Genomic DNA, 17321 nt, shown 5'->3' on the forward strand with positions numbered 1-17321 from the left:
TCATGTGATATAATTGACTTAGTTAATACCTGTTGTAAAAAGGGTCAATGATTTAACTTGTCCTTGTGTCTTTATGAAAATAGTGAATTATCTAATTTGTTCTTGTGTCTTTATGAAAAGGTTCGGATTTGAATTTGACATAATTTATGCATTACAATCAGCCTAACAAGACCATAATCAAACTGACTACTTCACACTTCAAATCACGACTCGTGATTAGCCAAGTTATTAGAAATAAAATGAGCTGGTAAATTAAGATGGACCAAAATGTACAAAGCCGCTTGTAAGATTGTAGAAGTGATACTAGGTAGCCGCTTTTAGCATCCTTGTTTAATGTAAAAATAGCACGGTATAACCAGTTTTCGGACTGGTCATTCAAAAATAGCCAGCATTTACAAAGTCAATGAAAAATAACCACTATTTTGCTGAAACAGAGACCGATCCAGCATAATATACTGGAGTTCGGTGCACCTGTGTATGAGCTCCAACATATTATACTGGACTGATATACTTTGCTGACTCCAGTATAATATACTGGAGACTGGAGCACCGGTGCTCCAAACTCCAGTATATTATACTGGACAATTATACTTGCTGAAACTTCAGTATATTATGCTGGAGTTCTAGTGTACTTATGCTGGAACTCCATCATATTATGCTGGAGTTCCAGCATACTTATCCTGGAACTCCAGTATAATATGCTGGAGTTCAAGCATACTTATGCTGGAACTCCAGTATAATATACTGGCGTATTTTTTGGGTTTGAACAGTATTTTCGCTCAAATTTATCTTTACATGCAAAGTGGCTAAATTTCGATTACTTTTGAAACTGGGATATTTTTGAAAGACCAATTGTAAATCTGGCTATTTTTGAATTTCTCCCTTGTTTAATACCTGCATATCTAACTTTTAAAAGTTATTTAGAGTTTAGTTAATTTTGACAAATTTCAAACTTCAGACCTTCGTGCCTGGTGTCTTGAACTGCTAGTGCCAAACTTCATACGTGAATGTGAAGTTTGAACTGCCAAAACTACCTTTGATTTTTTGAGACGGCTAGACTTTATTTTTTTAAATAAATTTCAAGTATTCTAACTTTCTTAAAAAATAAAAAATTATATAAATATGATATTTTTGATGTGGTCTTTAACTTTTGATCCCGCCTTTTCCCACGAGGCATAAGCTTATTTAAGGTCAAAATTAAAAGTGTTACTTACGGAATAAGGGAGGGACAACATAAGTTAAATTTGAAGTTATGCCCCTAGGACAAGAATTCAAGACCATCCCACACTATTTGTACACCTCACCCCCCTAAAAATGGCTATTTGTACAATTCGTCCCGTAAAATTAATTAAATTAGGCAGAAATTTGGTTCGGGCTCAAATCAAAAGCGGGCTAAAATCCGGTGACGAAACAACAAAAACGATCCGCGTTATTTCTCGACCGACCCTCCCCGACTCCGATCAACGACGACGTTCATCTATGTAAACTGTTCTTCTCTTTCGTCTCCTCTTGAAATATATTCGTTTCAAGCATTTATGTAAATAACAAAATTTATGACACACAAAATTGTATTTGGATATTTATTTTCTTATTGACTGTGTATCAGATTTTTTTGATATAAATTATTTGGGTAACTATCTTAGAATTCGAAACTTTCAAAACCCTAATTGAACCCGAGCTAAGGCAAATTCTGATGTGTTTTATTGTTCATTTCAGAATTTTGGTATACAAGGTTGTTCAGATCAGACGTTTTTTCGGGTTTTTGTATGTGTATAGTGCAAGCTACGAGGTAAAAAGAATTAATTTTTTTATCTGATGATCTTTTAGTAAATTTGTAGAAGTTATTGGTTTGTTGATGTTGCTGGAGATTATTATTTTTGACATTCTGCTCGAGCTAAGTAGTAAGAGTATCAAAAATCGTGGGTGTCAAAGCTGAGCATTTGATTTGAAGGTTGATGATTTGTTTTGATCATAGAAGATTTATTAGTAGAGCTTTTGATTTTCAATTGGTGGAATGGTCCAAAGTAGAAAGCTAAAGTAGTGGCAAGATTGTCTGAAATGTCTCCCCTACTTGATGAATAAGGAGAGAGGGAGGGAGGGAGAGAGAGAGAGAGACTGAATACAATGTTTATTGCACTGATGCACGTGCTGGTCGAACGAAAAGGATCAAAATTATTAGCAATAGATTATTGATAGGCGTAAATTCATCAACTAATTTAGCTCGTCTACTCAAAGGTGCAGTCTTGCAACATCTTCTTACTATTCAATATTTAGATGTGAACCCCTTCTTTTTTTCTCTCTCCATTGATGGGCGTTTTAGCTCTTTCTCTCTCTCCATTGATGGGCATTTTAGCTCTTTGTCGGCTTGAAATACTTGAAAAAGGAGTACTTTATTGAAGGGGTGTGAAGAGAGTAGCATAAAAAATATTTTCTACTCTCTAACCAAACACTAGAAAATATTTTCCAGAAAAATTTTTGTACTCACCAACCAAACAAGGGAAAATAAGTGATAAAACCACTCTTTTTTTATGAAAACATTTTCTAGAAAAATATTTTCCTTCATACCAAACACACCCTAAATCCTTATTTTATTGAGCTTATAACTGATGGTTTCTACATTTATGAGTGTTTATCTTCTTGCTTGTATCTTTCTGGAAATCCATGGTTACACATATTGAACCTGATTACATCGTAGTGTAGTTTGTCATCTGATGACTTAAATACCACTTTAAATGGTTATTATGCAATTGAGATGATTCTTCATTATGGTTGATCTCTTTTGGCTTCTTTGCCACTTGTGTTTCAGTATGGATACATGTTCAAACTTTGTTATATACATTTAAACTCCTTCATCTTAACAAATTGTTCTATTACTTTGCACCTAATGTTAGTCTGGAACTAGTTATTTATGTTCGGTTTTATTAATGGTCTTTTTATGGGAATACACTGGGTTCGTTGTTGTTGTTTTGGTCTTATTAATGGTCTTTGTGGACTCTTCTGATGCCATTACGGTATCCTTGCAGGTTGTAACCATCATTATTAGGAGATTGAGCTGGGTTTCATGCATTCTGGTTGTAGATTATTGCCATGCACCTCTGTGTCAGTTGGGTGGGTAACACGAAGAGCGTGTTCAAGCTGATGCCATGTCAGCATCTAGCAAATTTAATCTATCTTCTAGTAGCCCAGATAGGCCATTGTATGCCTCGGGGCAGCGTGGGTCATATGCATCTGCTTCATTGGATAGGTCGGGTAGCTTCCGTGAGAACATGGAGAATCCAATCTTATCTACTCTACCTAATATGACAAGAAGTACTTCAACGATAACACAAACAGATGTCACTAACTTTTTTCAGTGCTTACGTTTTGATCCAAAAGCAATGGTGACAGAGCACAAGCTTAATAGGCACATTGATTTCAAGCGACTCGCAAGTTTAGCTTTAGGCATGCCAGTAGAGGATTCTCCTCTGGTGTCTTCTAAAGGCAAACTGTCCTCTTCGCCCTTCCCAGAGGAAGCCAGGCGGCTGAAGGCTGGTCTTCGGGAAAGCTGCACTAAAGCTAGGTAGTTATTACGATAATTTGCTCTATTGGTTTATTTTTTATCTGGTCAACTTGGATAAAGATTTGCACTCATACATTTTTCATGAAATATCAGGGAACGTGTAAAGATATTCACTGAATCTTTATCTGTGATCAACAAATGCTTTCCAAGCATTCCATCAAGGAAGCGATCTCGATCAGACGTCTTATCGAATGAACGACCCAATGTGTTATATCCAAGTGACCGCTCAGTTTCTGGTGCAGGCATTGCTAAATTAGGGACCCAGAGTGGTTATGAGTTAGAGCTACAGAAGTCCGAAGAAAGGACTAAGAATTCTGTTCCAAATAAGCGCACTCGAACTTCTATGGTGGATTTGAGGGTTTGTGTCTTTCATTGCATCCTTTTATAACTTTATACAGTATTTCTGAATTTATATTTTCCGTTAAATTCATACTTCCTAGTTAAGATTCTCTTTTTGATGCATCTCCTATTATTGCGTAAGGAGTTATGAATAACGTAGAGAAGTGACATTAACCTTTCCTGATTTGTTTGTGATTACACCATGAGATCTGGTTGAGGATATCAAAAAAGCGAATGGATTTGGATGTTGTTGAGTGTTAGGATTGAGTCTGCCTTGTTTAACTTGCTTATGTAATGTTGAGCTCATTGTGAAGTGTTTTTCAGATACTTTCCTGGTCTATGCATGTAAGATTTCATACATTTGAGGAAGTACAGAAATACGAGCTTTTGAAGGGATATGTAATCTTTTTATGTCACGACCCAAACTAGGGGTCATGACCATCACCTAACAAGCTTGGAGTCCGTCGAGCAAACCCTTAACCTCGTAGTAACATCCATCAATGTAACATGCATTGGGTCCCAAACGACCCGTTGCTATCGATCAATGCTTTAATAAAATATAGTATGCTCATAAAAAGGCCTTGAAGGCATAACATATCTACAATAAGCCTCAACGTGGGACATCATTCAGTTATATTGCCAACCCACAGTGTCAAGGCAGCTTCTATGGAATACATAACATATATAGAGAAATGAGACATAGTCTGACATGTAATAATAATGGAAGAAAATGACAAAAGAAGGCTCCACAACTCTAGTGCGGGGCTCGCAACCCAAAGTATGTAGTTGGTGCTCAACTAGTGACCTCTGTTGCGATACCTGAACTTGTAGAGCACAAAGATAAGTGACTACATACGTCCCTAGTAAGTCTCACAGACCTCCCAAAAAAAGGTGGGATTAGTATTTTAAGAAAACATGCTCTTTAATATCGAAGTCACATTTCTCATTTCCATCAATAAAATCTCAAAACAATAAACACCTGGTAAATCATTTAATAGACTTTTTTTAAAATCCATTGCTGTTTGTAGGCCATAAAGATATTTTTTTCTCATTTTTGGGAAGGTTCCTACTAGACACTGACATTTGCCACATGTATATCATGATGTACGATCAGTCATCCTATCTGCTAGGACTACACCGACCCATAAACCGTATGAGTAGGCTAAGGTTTGGTAGCAAGACCCAGAAACACGCATGCACCATTGGTATTCCAGGTGGATAAACTTGATCATAGCCATGTCCCGATACCGGCACGTGTCATTTCTAGATAAATGTCACCACGTACTACTCATTAGACGAATATCCTCTCAGTCACCTTGCCAATACAACCCCTTGGGCTTAAGCATTTTCCTTTCAAAAAAAATACAGCCCTCGGGCTTAATCGTGAACATACCCGTCATAGGTGGACATCAAATTATTCAAATCTCATTTCTTTCATTCATATTTCGTGAGTCGTCATAGAACGTATAAACATCAACATAAGTATCATATGTCAGAATGGTAGTCATAAAATTCATAAAGGGACACTCATACTCATTCGTTTCCATAAGCACAAGTTCACAAAAGAACATTTAAATTTTGTGTTTATGCGCTTTGAACACTTGAAACATGCATTATTGGGTGGGGGGGGGGGGTTTACTTTTAAAAGGTTAGGGGTCCACTTAGTTCAGATCCGAGCTTAAACATTCGATGCAGTGATTTCAATACTCAATACTGTGATCAATCTATACAAATATTAGATATCGAGAGTAAGTCGCTCCTAAAGACGAGAGTTTTTCGTGCAAATGCTCCACTAGTAAATAGTATAATTCCTTATACTTTTGCTATTTATACATGTCAAAGTATAATTAGGTATATCGTATTGAAATATAAAATTTATTTTGTGTTTTCTAAAGGAAACTCCACATATCTATATAAAGGTAAAGAAAGAAAACTTAAGATAGAATGGGCTTGCAAAACCCTCTCCAACGTAGTGTTTTTGGGAGCGCGAAGCGCAAAAAAGCGACAGGGGCTCGCCTCGCTTCAAAAGCGAAGCACACGCTTCATTGAAGTGAAGCGCAATTCTTAAAATACATATAATATATATAATAATTAATTTATAAACTGAAATACATATTAAAAAAATCAAATAAACTAAAATATAACATAATTAATTTATAAACTGAAATACACATTAAAAAAATCAAATATATATATATATAATAATTAATTTTCTAAACTGAAATACATATAAAATTAATCAAATAAACTGAAAATATAACATATATAAAATAATTCATTTTATAAACTGAAATACACATTAAAAAATCAAATAAACCGAAAAATATAACACACACACACACACATATATATATATATATAATAAGTAATTTTATAAACTAAAATACATATTAAAACTAAGAAGAATAAAAGGGAAAAAAGAAAAAGAAAATAGCGCCTGCCCTAGCTGTGCAGACGCTGAACGAGAAAAAGTGAAAAAGAGAAGAGAAGAAGAAGAAGGAAGAAAGAAGGAAAAAGAAAGAAAAAAAGAGCAGACGCTGGACGGGAACAAGAAGAAGAAAGAAAGAAGAAAGAAAAAAATGAGAAGAAGAAAAATTACCTGGACTGGATGGAGGAAGTTGAAACCCTAGCAGCAGCAATGTCGATCAAAGAAGAGAGAAATGGTCAATTTTGGTCTTAGGGGTCTCTTTTGTATAATAAAAAATAGACCCAAACTTTTTTTTTTATTTAAAAAAGGCCCCTCTTAACAGAAGCCAGTGTCGCTTTTTCAATTGAAGCGCACGCTTCACATGGTCGAGTCGCCTCAGGTTGGGAAAAGCGATGGCTGGTCGCTTCGCGCTTAAAGCGACGAAGTGATCGCTTTTTCAAACACTGCTCCAATGTGAGGCTCCTTTAACAACAACAACAAAAAAACCCATTATAATCCTACAAGTGGGGTGGGGGAGGGTAATGTGTATGCAGACCTTACCAATACCTTGTGGAGGTGGAGAGGCTATTTCCGATAGACCCTCGGCTCGAGGAACAATGAAAGGAAAGCAACCAACAATAGCAACAAGAAGTTAATAAGATAATGGAAACAAACGACACAACGAGTAATGATAATACAAGACTAGTACTAATAATACTGGTAAGATGAGGAGAAACTTTCGACTACCAGTTAACCTTCAACCTTAATTCTTGACCTCCACACCTTCCTATCGAGAGTCATGTCCTCGGTAAGCTGAAGCAATGCCATGTCCTTTCTAATCACCTCTCCCCAGTACTTCTTTGGCCTACCTTTACCCTTCCTCGCCTCTTCACATGCACGAACAATCTCAACCTCGACTCCCGACTTGTCCTCCACATGTGCTACTCCCATCTTGTCCCTGATAACTTCATTCCTAATCTTATCTTTTTGGGTATGACCACACATTCATTTCAACATCCTCATTTCTACTACTCTCATCTTTTGGAGATGGGATTTCTTAATTGGCCTGCACTCAGTCCCATATGGTCTTACCACCACTATGTAGAACTTTCCCTTTAGTCTTGGTGGCACATTCTTATCACCCACAATACCAGAAGTGAGCCTCCGTTTCATCTACCCCTCTCCAATACGATGTGTAACATCCTCGTCAATCTCCTCGTCACTTTGGATTACAGACCCAAGATATTTGGAACTCTCTTGAGGATGACTTGTGTATCGAGCTTCACATCCATTTCGGCTACATGCTCCCATCACTGAACTTTTTTTTATGAAGAACATGCTCCCATCACTGAACTTGGCACTCCAAGTATTCTGTTTTCGTCATACTCACCATGGAATCCTCCTTTGTAGGGTTTAAATGGTAAGGACTTTGGAGGTCTGATGGCTAGAGCTTAACTCCTATTGGACCACAATTATTGAGGTGGCAACAACTTCTTATTTGAACTGGTATGCGAGCCAACAAGTGTTCTAACATAATTAATGGTATAAAATGTAGTCTAGTTATATTATAGTGGCAGTTCGGATGTTAAAATTGGCTCAGTCGGCTAAGGTTCATAAAATTTTAGAACTTTCAGTAGTTACCCAGTAAGTACTTTTAACACTCTTATTTTCTTACTCCCGCCGTTCCAATTTATGTGAACCTGTTTGACTGGGCACGGAGTTTAAGAAAAAATAAAGACTTTTAGAATTTGTGGTCCTAAACAAGTCAAAAAGGAGCCCAGAGTATTTGTGTGGTTATAAAAGCTTCTCATTAAGGGTAGAATTGTAAGTTTAAGCTAAATTGTTACCAAATTTAGAAAGGGGTCATTCTTTTTGGAACGGACCAAAAAGGAAATAGGTTCACGTAAACTGGAACAGAGGGAGTATTAAATAACGAGACTCATTATTCTATGTTGTTTTTTTGTTATCAATAAATTTGAATACTCTTTAACATTGATACTTACTCCCTACTTCTTTTCTGGTACTGCTTAAGGAAATAAAAAATTCATGAACGTATTATTCAAATCCTTACAATCAATTTAATCTCAAAAAGTGCACACATATACCGCTTCCTTATATTCCCAATTAGGAAAAGAACATAACATGATTTCCTTCTTTCTCGTGGGAGAAACAAAATGTTGTCCCCACATTACATAAGTTCTTGTTAGTTCAACAAGTTACTTCGATAACTTTTAAAGCATGCTTGGGCTGGGGCTATTACATTTTATACTTGATGGGTAGTTCTTTTATTTTCGTCTAACTTAGGTGTCTTTTGTAGGGAATCATATTTTTTTAGTAGAACATGTTCCTTCTCAATTTATCCATTTTCATTCATCAACCGTGTGCATGTAATCAGTTCTTACATCCTCAAGACTGATGGATATGTTTTGTTAATTTAGCCGGAGGTACGAGCGAGCACTCCATCAAGGCCATCTGGGAATATGGATAGAGATAGGGAGATATTGAGACTTCCAAATGGTAGCACAGTTCAGGGAGAGGAACATACATCATCCATTGCTGTAGAGGGCTGGGAGAAGTCTAAGATGAAAAAGAAACGTTCTGGAATAAAACCAGATACTACTGGAGGCTCCTCAACATCAAAACCTATTGATGGCCACAGGGAACCAAAGCAAGGACTGCAGTCACGTCTTATAGCTGATGGCAATTTGAGGTTTAATGATACCCATGGCTTCAGGTGTTGTACCAAGTATCAATGTCAAATTTTACCTCCAACTTTGATGTGTTTAGATTATGATATGTCTCTACCTACCCTTTTGCTGTGAAAACTTATAGACGTATATGAATCGTTAAGGTTCTATTGGTATATTACCTTTTTTTGCTATGGTTGAGGTATTGTTTGGAAGCACTTTTTATCTGAGAAACTACCTTGTTACACAATTATATTAGGAGCACTGATCCAAAGAGCATCAAATCCTATAGTAGAAGTAGAAATTGGAGCTTCCTAGCCCCCCAAGGAGTGGTTTGCCAGAGAAAACAATTATTTGCATATTTGGGCAGTGTCTCCTTGTAATTTGCAGCAGAGCGTCCTTGTGGGTTCATATGCAGAAGGGGGGACTGAATCAGACCAAAGGAGGAAAGATAGTCCTTTCACCATATTGGGGTTAAACTGAACTCTCAATTTGCTTGTTTATTAATTTGTTTGTCTGCTTCAACCATGATTTGTATCCCATGTTGCTATATATTTTTTCTTCAGATATAGATATCAATTTAAGAGAGTGGTAAGTTTTACCACTCAGTGTGCCTATTGTGCTGGAAACATCAAGTAGGTCTACTTTGAATTTGGACAAGCTTTTTTCTTTCTAAATTAAGTATTGAGAACCGAAGTCAAGATGGAATACTTGTTTAGCAACTTGCTTTCTCTATCTCACAGGTAGATTATTGGGATATAATAAGTTGTAGTTGAGATTAAAAGAGAGGTGGTAGCCTTTCGGGACACAAAGAGAGATGGAAGCTTTTCCCAGCTTGCATCTGGCGGACAATTTGGAAAGAGAGAAATCAGAGATGTTTTGAAGATAATAGAAGTTCCATTCGGAAACTGAAGATGAACTGTCTAGTTCTCTTTTATTTCTGGTGTGAACAGGAGTACTTACAAGAAGCCAAGTCCATTTATGAGATTTTAGATTACTTATGATAGTTTAAGCGCTAGGAACTCAGGCTTCAATTCTCCTTGTAATTATATAGAACTACACTGCTTTGTGTAATCCCTGTTTAATATATATATATACTACTATGTTACCTTCTCAATTTTTTTTTTAAAAGAGGTAGTATCATAATTTTCTATAGGAAGTGTAAAAGAATAAAAGTTATAATCATTTGGTTAGTGAGAGAAAATACCAAATGCCAATAATCAATTGCGCCCACTTGTAATCTTTCTTTCCTTTGTTGTTCAAGATCATTCTTGTGATTGCGTAACTCATAAGAAGTAGACTTGTTTCCTTGAACTGACTTTTTTTTTTCCGGCAAGTAGACATGGAGTTGCTCCAGGAGGTGTTGGAATTGGAAAAGCTGATGGTGTATTGCAGAAAGCGCCTTTAGAAGTGCGTTCTTCCATGTCTAAGGTTGACCAAGATAGCAGTCTCCATCTTATCGATAGAAGAGATCGCCCTATTGGTTCAGAAAAAGAAAGGGTGAAAATTAGAGCTATCAAAAAGTATGGGATGCAACCTTTTTTATACTTCCTTTCTTGTTCATTTTTGTTGACTGTACGATGTAGCTTTTGCAATTTCATCTTCGCTCTTATGCTTTTGAAATCCTTGTTATGAGTGATATCCTTTTTAGGTTTTATTTTCCTCTCGTAATTTTATGTTCTTCAGATGTTCATTTTATTCTATTTATATATGTAGTAAAACGAAGGCAGCTGCCCGAGAATTTACGTCTACTAGTCCTACTTCAAGTACGAAAATGAATTCTGCTGCTCGTGCTCCGCGATCTGTTTCAGGCGTTTCACCGAAATTGTCTCCACTAGTTCAGCAGGCATCTGCTGCTAATGATTGGGAAGTCTCTCACTGCACAAGCAGATACCCATCTGCGGTCGGGACAGGCAATCGTAAACGCAACCCTTCTATGAGGTCGTCATCACCACCTGTTGCTCAGTGGGCCAGCCAAAGGCCGCAGAAGATCTCTCGACCAGCAAGAAGGGCTAATTTTCCTATCGTTCCCAATAATGATGAAATCCCTTCTCTTGATAGCACAAGTGATGTTCTCAGTAATGGAAAGCGTCTTTCTGGTTCTTCCCCTCAACAAGTCAAATTAAAAAGCGATCACTTCTCTTCAGCTGCTTCTGAAAGTGAGGAGTCCGGAACTGCTGAGATTAAGTCCAAGGACAGGAGCAACAAGTCTGATGAGGTGGATGAAAAAGCTGGGGTCCATGTTCAGAAGATGTCTTTGCTGCTCCCACCAAAGAAAAGTAAGAGGGGTAGTGGGGAAGACCATGGAGATGGTATTCGTAGGCAAGGGAGGACTGGAAGGGGGTTTACCTCCACTAGGACACCAATGCCCTTGATGGTTGGGAAGCTTGGAATTGTTGGAACCGCAAAACAACTCAGAAGCTCTAGACATGGTCTTGATAAGACTGAAAGGTTGAACCTTATCTCCTTATTTTGATGGTTGGGTCTTTTCTGCCATTTTAATGCCAGTGGAATAACTATTCTTCATTTATGTGACTATTTATGCAGCAAAGCAGGCCGACCTCCTACCAGAAAGCTCGCTGATCGCAAGGCTTACAAACGACAGAAACAAGCCACAATGAATGGCTCAGCTGATTTTCTAGGTAGTTATAGCAGCAAGGTAGCTGAATTGTGTAGGTGTTGAGTCATTCTCCTCTTTGGTTATTCACTTCTCTTTTTATTTCTCTTAGTTGGTTCAGATGATGGGCATGAAGAGCTTCTGGCTGCTGCAAGTGCTGTTACCAACACTGGTACATTTACACTCTCGACCCCCTTCTGCTTTTGTTTTCCTGCTAAAAAATCTATCTTTGCAGCACTAATCGGTCATGTTCAATTTATGTTTGTTTGAGAAGATTTTTTTGATGGACCTATATTTAATGCAGCTCAAGCCCTCTCTAGCTTATTCTGGAAGCAGATGGAGCCACTTTTTCGATTTATATCAGAAATAGATATAGCCTTTTTAAGGCAGCAGGTAATAGCCCGTTTTGTCTTGTAAATGTGTATAATATTTGCCTATTATACATGGTTGACTTCTGGGATTTGCTAGCAATCTACAAAAATATCTAGCTATGACTATAATTGCAAAGGTTCCTGTCCGTATCCACTTCTTAACTGACAGATATTAGCCTTGTGCTTTCTGGTGGCATGTAAATTGGAAAATTTTGGCCTGAGTATTTGCATTTCTTAGGTTTCCGGGGGGGGGGGGGAGAGTAACTTGGGAAGTCCCTTACTTGCCTATTATCATTTCTATAATTTGGTTAGTCATAATACGTCCTTTTATTCCCTTCAACAGACCGTATTTCTTTTCTTTATGGAGTGGAATGGTGGTTGTCTTTGCCTCCATCTTGTAGTTATTATAATTGATTTTGCTAAGGTTATATTATAAATTCTCTCTTGAAGTAACAAACCAGGAAAGCATTGCTATTTCATTTTTCTAGTTTGTCATTTGTTTGGTTATAGAAAATCAAATAGAAGTGGAGCAGCAAATCATGTTGAGATCGTTTAATATCTTTTATTATGAGTACCAAGTGCATGTGAAGTTGAACTAGAGCTGAGCTGGTCCACAGTGTTTACTGCTATCATAGTTTGTCCTTAAACTTATCGAGCTTATTTTCTTATTTAACACATGTAAGATGGCCACTTTTTTATTCTTTCTGTTTGGAAGGGGGATGGGTGGGTGGGAGGTACTTAGGTTGGCCATGCTACCAGTCTTTTACGAGCAATCAATTCTTTTCTTTTCATTTCTTTATGATACTTTCACGCCTGGAGGCTTCTATTTTTGTATTCTTAAGAATTCTTTGAAGAGAGAATATTTTATTATAAAAATTCTTATGCTCCAGTTTCGCATGCTTTTTGACTTTCCCCTACCAGGTCCTTATGGGCCATCTTGTCCCATTAGTGCATTTTTTCTCGGCTTATGGGAGGGGGCGTACATGCTTTTTTTTTTTGAAAGATGTTGGAGTTGCTTAAATATCATCAGACTGGCCATTCCTCTGGTTATAATTTTTGAGAGATGCACTAATATTCAGTGTTCTGCTCTTAACAGGTAAATCATGAGACCAATCTGGCAGGACCAGTCTCTGACCCTTTTGATGCTGATGGTTCCAGTTTAGTCCCAAATGGTTTTGGGTTGAATGAGTTTGGGGGAAATATAAATAAAACACAGTGTCTTGAAAGTACCCTAGACCGTATGGTCTCTGAAAAGAATAAACCTAAGGATATTTCCTTGTACCAAAGAGTGATGGCAGCTCTAATACCTGAAGATCTTTATTGCAGTGGAAATGAAGATCTTAGTTCCGATAGTTATCAATCTGGATTTGAAATGGAAATGAATTCCGAATCAGATACTTCTTGTGTACAAATATTATATGACAGTGAAACTTCCAAATACCCTGCCTCTAATAGATACATGATAACTGCCAGTGGGGGTCCCTTTGATAATCTGGAGCAAGTCATGGCATATAATAACATTACATCCCCCTCAGACAATGGGGATTTTTTAAACTATGACCATTCACAAAAATGTTTACTTCCACAGCAGCAAACCACACCTGACTTTGTCTGTTCTGAGTATCAGTATAGTGAGATGTCTATTGATGAGAAACTTCTTCTTGAGATTCACTGTATTGGAATATATCCGCAAATGGAGGTAGGTTTCAAGGATCCTCAATATGTTGTATGGTGATAGTTCTGTTTGTGCCCTCACCTTGATTTACTGTTCCTTGGTATGCTAATTGCTTATGGTCGATGCAGTCTGATTTAGCACATACAGGGGATGGAGAAATCAGCGGGGACATGAGTAGATTGGATGAGAAGCACCAGGAAATGGTAAATCTTATTCCGAATTAGTACATTCTTAAGTAATGTCTCTTCTCTGTCCTCTGTCCTTGTCTCTTGCTCAGTGTTCCTCTCGCTTTTCTTGATTTGTTGAGCCAACTGCTGCTAGACCAAACGTGAATCGGCTTTGAACCTATGTCTATGCACATTCTTTCATCACTTACTGAGAGAGTATTGGATATTTAACATGGGGGTTGATACCTCTTCAAGGAGTGCTCTTTGAATGAGCGTTCTCAATGAGCTGGGGAAGTTTCTTGAATGCTCTCAATTTTGATTTGAGTATCTAAATATGGGTCAGTGCAACAAAAGCATCTCTGAACAAGGTTCTAGCACCATGCCAAATGTGTCTGAAGTAGAAGAGCAAAGGTGTTTTAGGAAAAAGGATATGAACTTCTCACTCAGAAGGAGGGAAGCTACATATTCTAGAGTGGAAGCTTTTCCTTTAACTTTATTAGAGCCTATTGCTTCCTCCTCTTGAGAGTCGTATAGACCTGAAATTTAAGTTGTTTCCTTCTCCTATTGTCCCTATGTATGTTGGTTAGTGCAGTTGGGGTGTGAGAACCACTGTAGTACCTGTGCTTATCACCCTGCTGTCTTATATTATTTTATTGGTGTTTTGTCCTTGTTTGGAATAAGAGTTTTTGCTCTTTTTGTGTATCATGATATAGTTTGTGCAACCTATTTACATTGTTTCTGCGTGCAGCTTTTCTTATGTGATTGCTTGTTGCATAGGTTTCTAAGAAGAAAGAGATGCTGGAAAAGCTGTTGAATTCAGCTGCAGAGACGAGAGAGTTTCAAGAAAAGTATTATGCTTCTTTCAGATGCATAACCTTGATCCTTGCTCAACCCCATTTATTGAGATAATAACTCAAGCATTTAATTGTCTTATAGGGAGTTCGAACAGCATGCTCTTGACAAACTTGTGGAAATGGCATACAAGAAATATATGGTAGGTTGAAAATTTTAACCAGTTCCTTTCCTGGTCAGAGTTCAGAGATATCTGTTTATTTTATATCAAGGGATCATATGCACTTCTCTTTCCATCTTTGTGGGTGAGTGTTTATCTCCCCTCTTAGAAGACCTTGAACTCTGAGTATCTAATGGTTGATTTAGGTGCCTTATTACTGTGGAAAAATATCCCCCTGGGTTTATATGTATATTTCTTTCCTTTCAATTCTGCTGAGCAGTTTTCTCGGAATCAATCTCCGGCTTCTTCTTCTTTCCATATATGTTATAACCAAAAACAATATGTCTTGATATCAATCTAATTTCTGGCTTCAAGGCAAAAGCAGGAAACGAAAGTCACGCTGGTGCCTTTATTTTCTTATATATGACAGTGGATGGGTCTGCAGTGTTCTACATATAATTTCATTGCACATAAATGTTGGACAAAGTGAAATCTCCCTGTGTCTCCCTGTCAGTCTGTCTGTATCTTTGTGACATCATAGAGCCCTCGATTGATTTCATAAAGGCTATTCTGCTTTGTGTATGCTTTTTGTTCTCTCTTGTTCTGCAATCATTTAGGTTATCATTGGTTTATCATTTATCTTAGTTGCTAATAGCATCGTTTATATTATCTTCTTTTCATTGTAGTTCGTATACAGATTGTGTTGAGTCTTGCATACTGCCTCTAGTAGTTGATAGCAAAATTGTCTGTAGTGTCTCAGTGTGAAGTTGTCCTTAAACTCATAAAAATCATTCATTGACATTGTCTTGTCTTGACAGAGTTGTCGTCGGGGTCCAAATTCACACGGGGCGAAGGGTGCTATTGGGAAAATGGCCAAGCAAGCTGCCTTAACATTGGTGAAGCGAACTCTGGATCGGTGCCAAGAATTTGAGGTCACAGGAAAGAGCTGCTTCAGTGAGCCATTGTACAAGGATATGTTCCTTTCTGCGATATCCCGCCATAGTGACGGACAAACAGATTCCAACACTGACGGTGAAGCTGCAAAATCTTATTTTAGCCCACAGCAGAGCCCATCTCTAAGCCAGGACATACTTTGTGAAGCCAATTTATCTTCTGAAGCAAGTAGAGTCAAGCGTAGGGAGTTGGAAGATGTCCTTGGTACTAGCATTGGTGCATCTTCTGGTGCTTTTTCAGGTGTTGGGAGTTCACTTTCAAGCAGTGCAAAAGGGAAGAGAAGTGAGAGGGATCGAGAAGGAAAAGGAAATGGCAGAGAGGCATCATCGCGTGGTGGATCAATAAAGATTGGCCGACCTTCCTCTTCCAATGTTAAGGGAGAAAGAAAGCCTAAAACGAAAACTAAGCTGAAAACTACTCAATTATCCACTTCTGTCAATGGCCTTCTAGGCAAGATGTCAGAGCAACCTAAAGTACCAGGATCTTCAATAGTGAAATCAAGTAATATCAAAGATAAGAATGATTATGACTTCGATGAATTAGAGGATCCCATTGATTTATCTGGTCTGCAACTCCCTGGAATGGATGTTTTAGGTGTCCCTGATGACCTTGACGGTCAGGGACAGGACATAGGCTCATGGTTGAACTTTGATGATGATGGATTACAAGATCATAATGACTTGATGGGCCTTGAGATTCCAATGGACGATCTGTCGGATTTGAATATGATGGTCTGAAGTCATTTTTGCTGTAATTCCTGTTGATTGCCGTTGTCTGGGAGAAACATCAATATTGAGTAACTATCAGACAGCTTCTGTGCCCGTCAGTCCATAATTAGGGCTATATATTCTTTCAGATACTCATACGCTGCTTCATTCTTGTGTGAACCCTCCGACCCCTTTGGTTTTGTCCCTTTCAACTTGTCGACTTTGACTGTAGATTTTGTATAACGCTTAAGATAGTACTATAGTTATAGTACCATAGAAATACTGTATTTTAGCAGTACTGGTAAGGGAAATGATGTCCTTTGTACATAAATTGTAAGTGTTCAATAAAACCACTTTATTTAAGTCATCCCATCCTTCTATTACGAGTTTCAATGTTGCCTAATTATATATGTTTAGTTGTTCATTTTGTCTTATTTGGTGTGTTGCTTCTACTATCTAGCCTATTATGCATTTGCTATCATGGTCACATTTTTTTGGCGTTTATATGATTCAGGAACTCTGCAAATTATGGTTTGTGGCTCTATGCTGGGCTCTCATGGATTATGGATGACCTATTGGTGGTTTCTGTTGCTATCTTTTACTATAAGAAGCTAACCTGTAATGCTAAAATGGACCTGCTAGTTCCATGCTGTCTATTACGTGCTCCTGCTGTCTGCAGGATATCAATTTGCGAGGAATTTTTAACATCGAAGCAAGCAAAATGCACCTCAAGTATATCATGGCCAATCTTTGTGCTGAAGATTGATTAATACAATCATACCTGTTACATTGTCAAAAAAAAAAAAGTATATCATGGGCAATGCAAAATTTACTTTCTTTCACGGTATTACTGTATGGTCGTTGTGTTTAAACTGGATGGTTTTGT

At 37.7% G+C, this 17321-nt stretch overlaps 1 protein-coding gene across 1 annotated transcript; it reads left to right on the forward strand.

Annotated features, from left to right (window-relative positions):
* Positions 1-1324: 1324 nt before the first annotated feature.
* LOC107809281 (uncharacterized) lies at positions 1325-16816 on the forward strand. Its single transcript, XM_016633885.2, has 15 exons — positions 1325-1481; positions 1717-1789; positions 3024-3559; positions 3653-3917; positions 8744-9039; positions 10333-10515; positions 10709-11443; positions 11540-11634; positions 11722-11781; positions 11914-12002; positions 13077-13679; positions 13784-13858; positions 14600-14670; positions 14759-14816; positions 15593-16816. Exons 3-15 carry the CDS (start codon positions 3144-3146, stop codon positions 16463-16465), a joined length of 3819 nt encoding a protein of 1272 aa, XP_016489371.1. The 5' UTR covers positions 1325-1481; positions 1717-1789; positions 3024-3143; the 3' UTR covers positions 16466-16816.
* Positions 16817-17321: the final 505 nt, after the last annotated feature.

The sequence above is a fragment of the Nicotiana tabacum genome, chromosome 10, assembly GCF_000715075.1.
Source record: "Nicotiana tabacum cultivar K326 chromosome 10, ASM71507v2, whole genome shotgun sequence".
In the NCBI taxonomy this organism is placed as follows: domain Eukaryota; kingdom Viridiplantae; phylum Streptophyta; class Magnoliopsida; order Solanales; family Solanaceae; genus Nicotiana; species Nicotiana tabacum.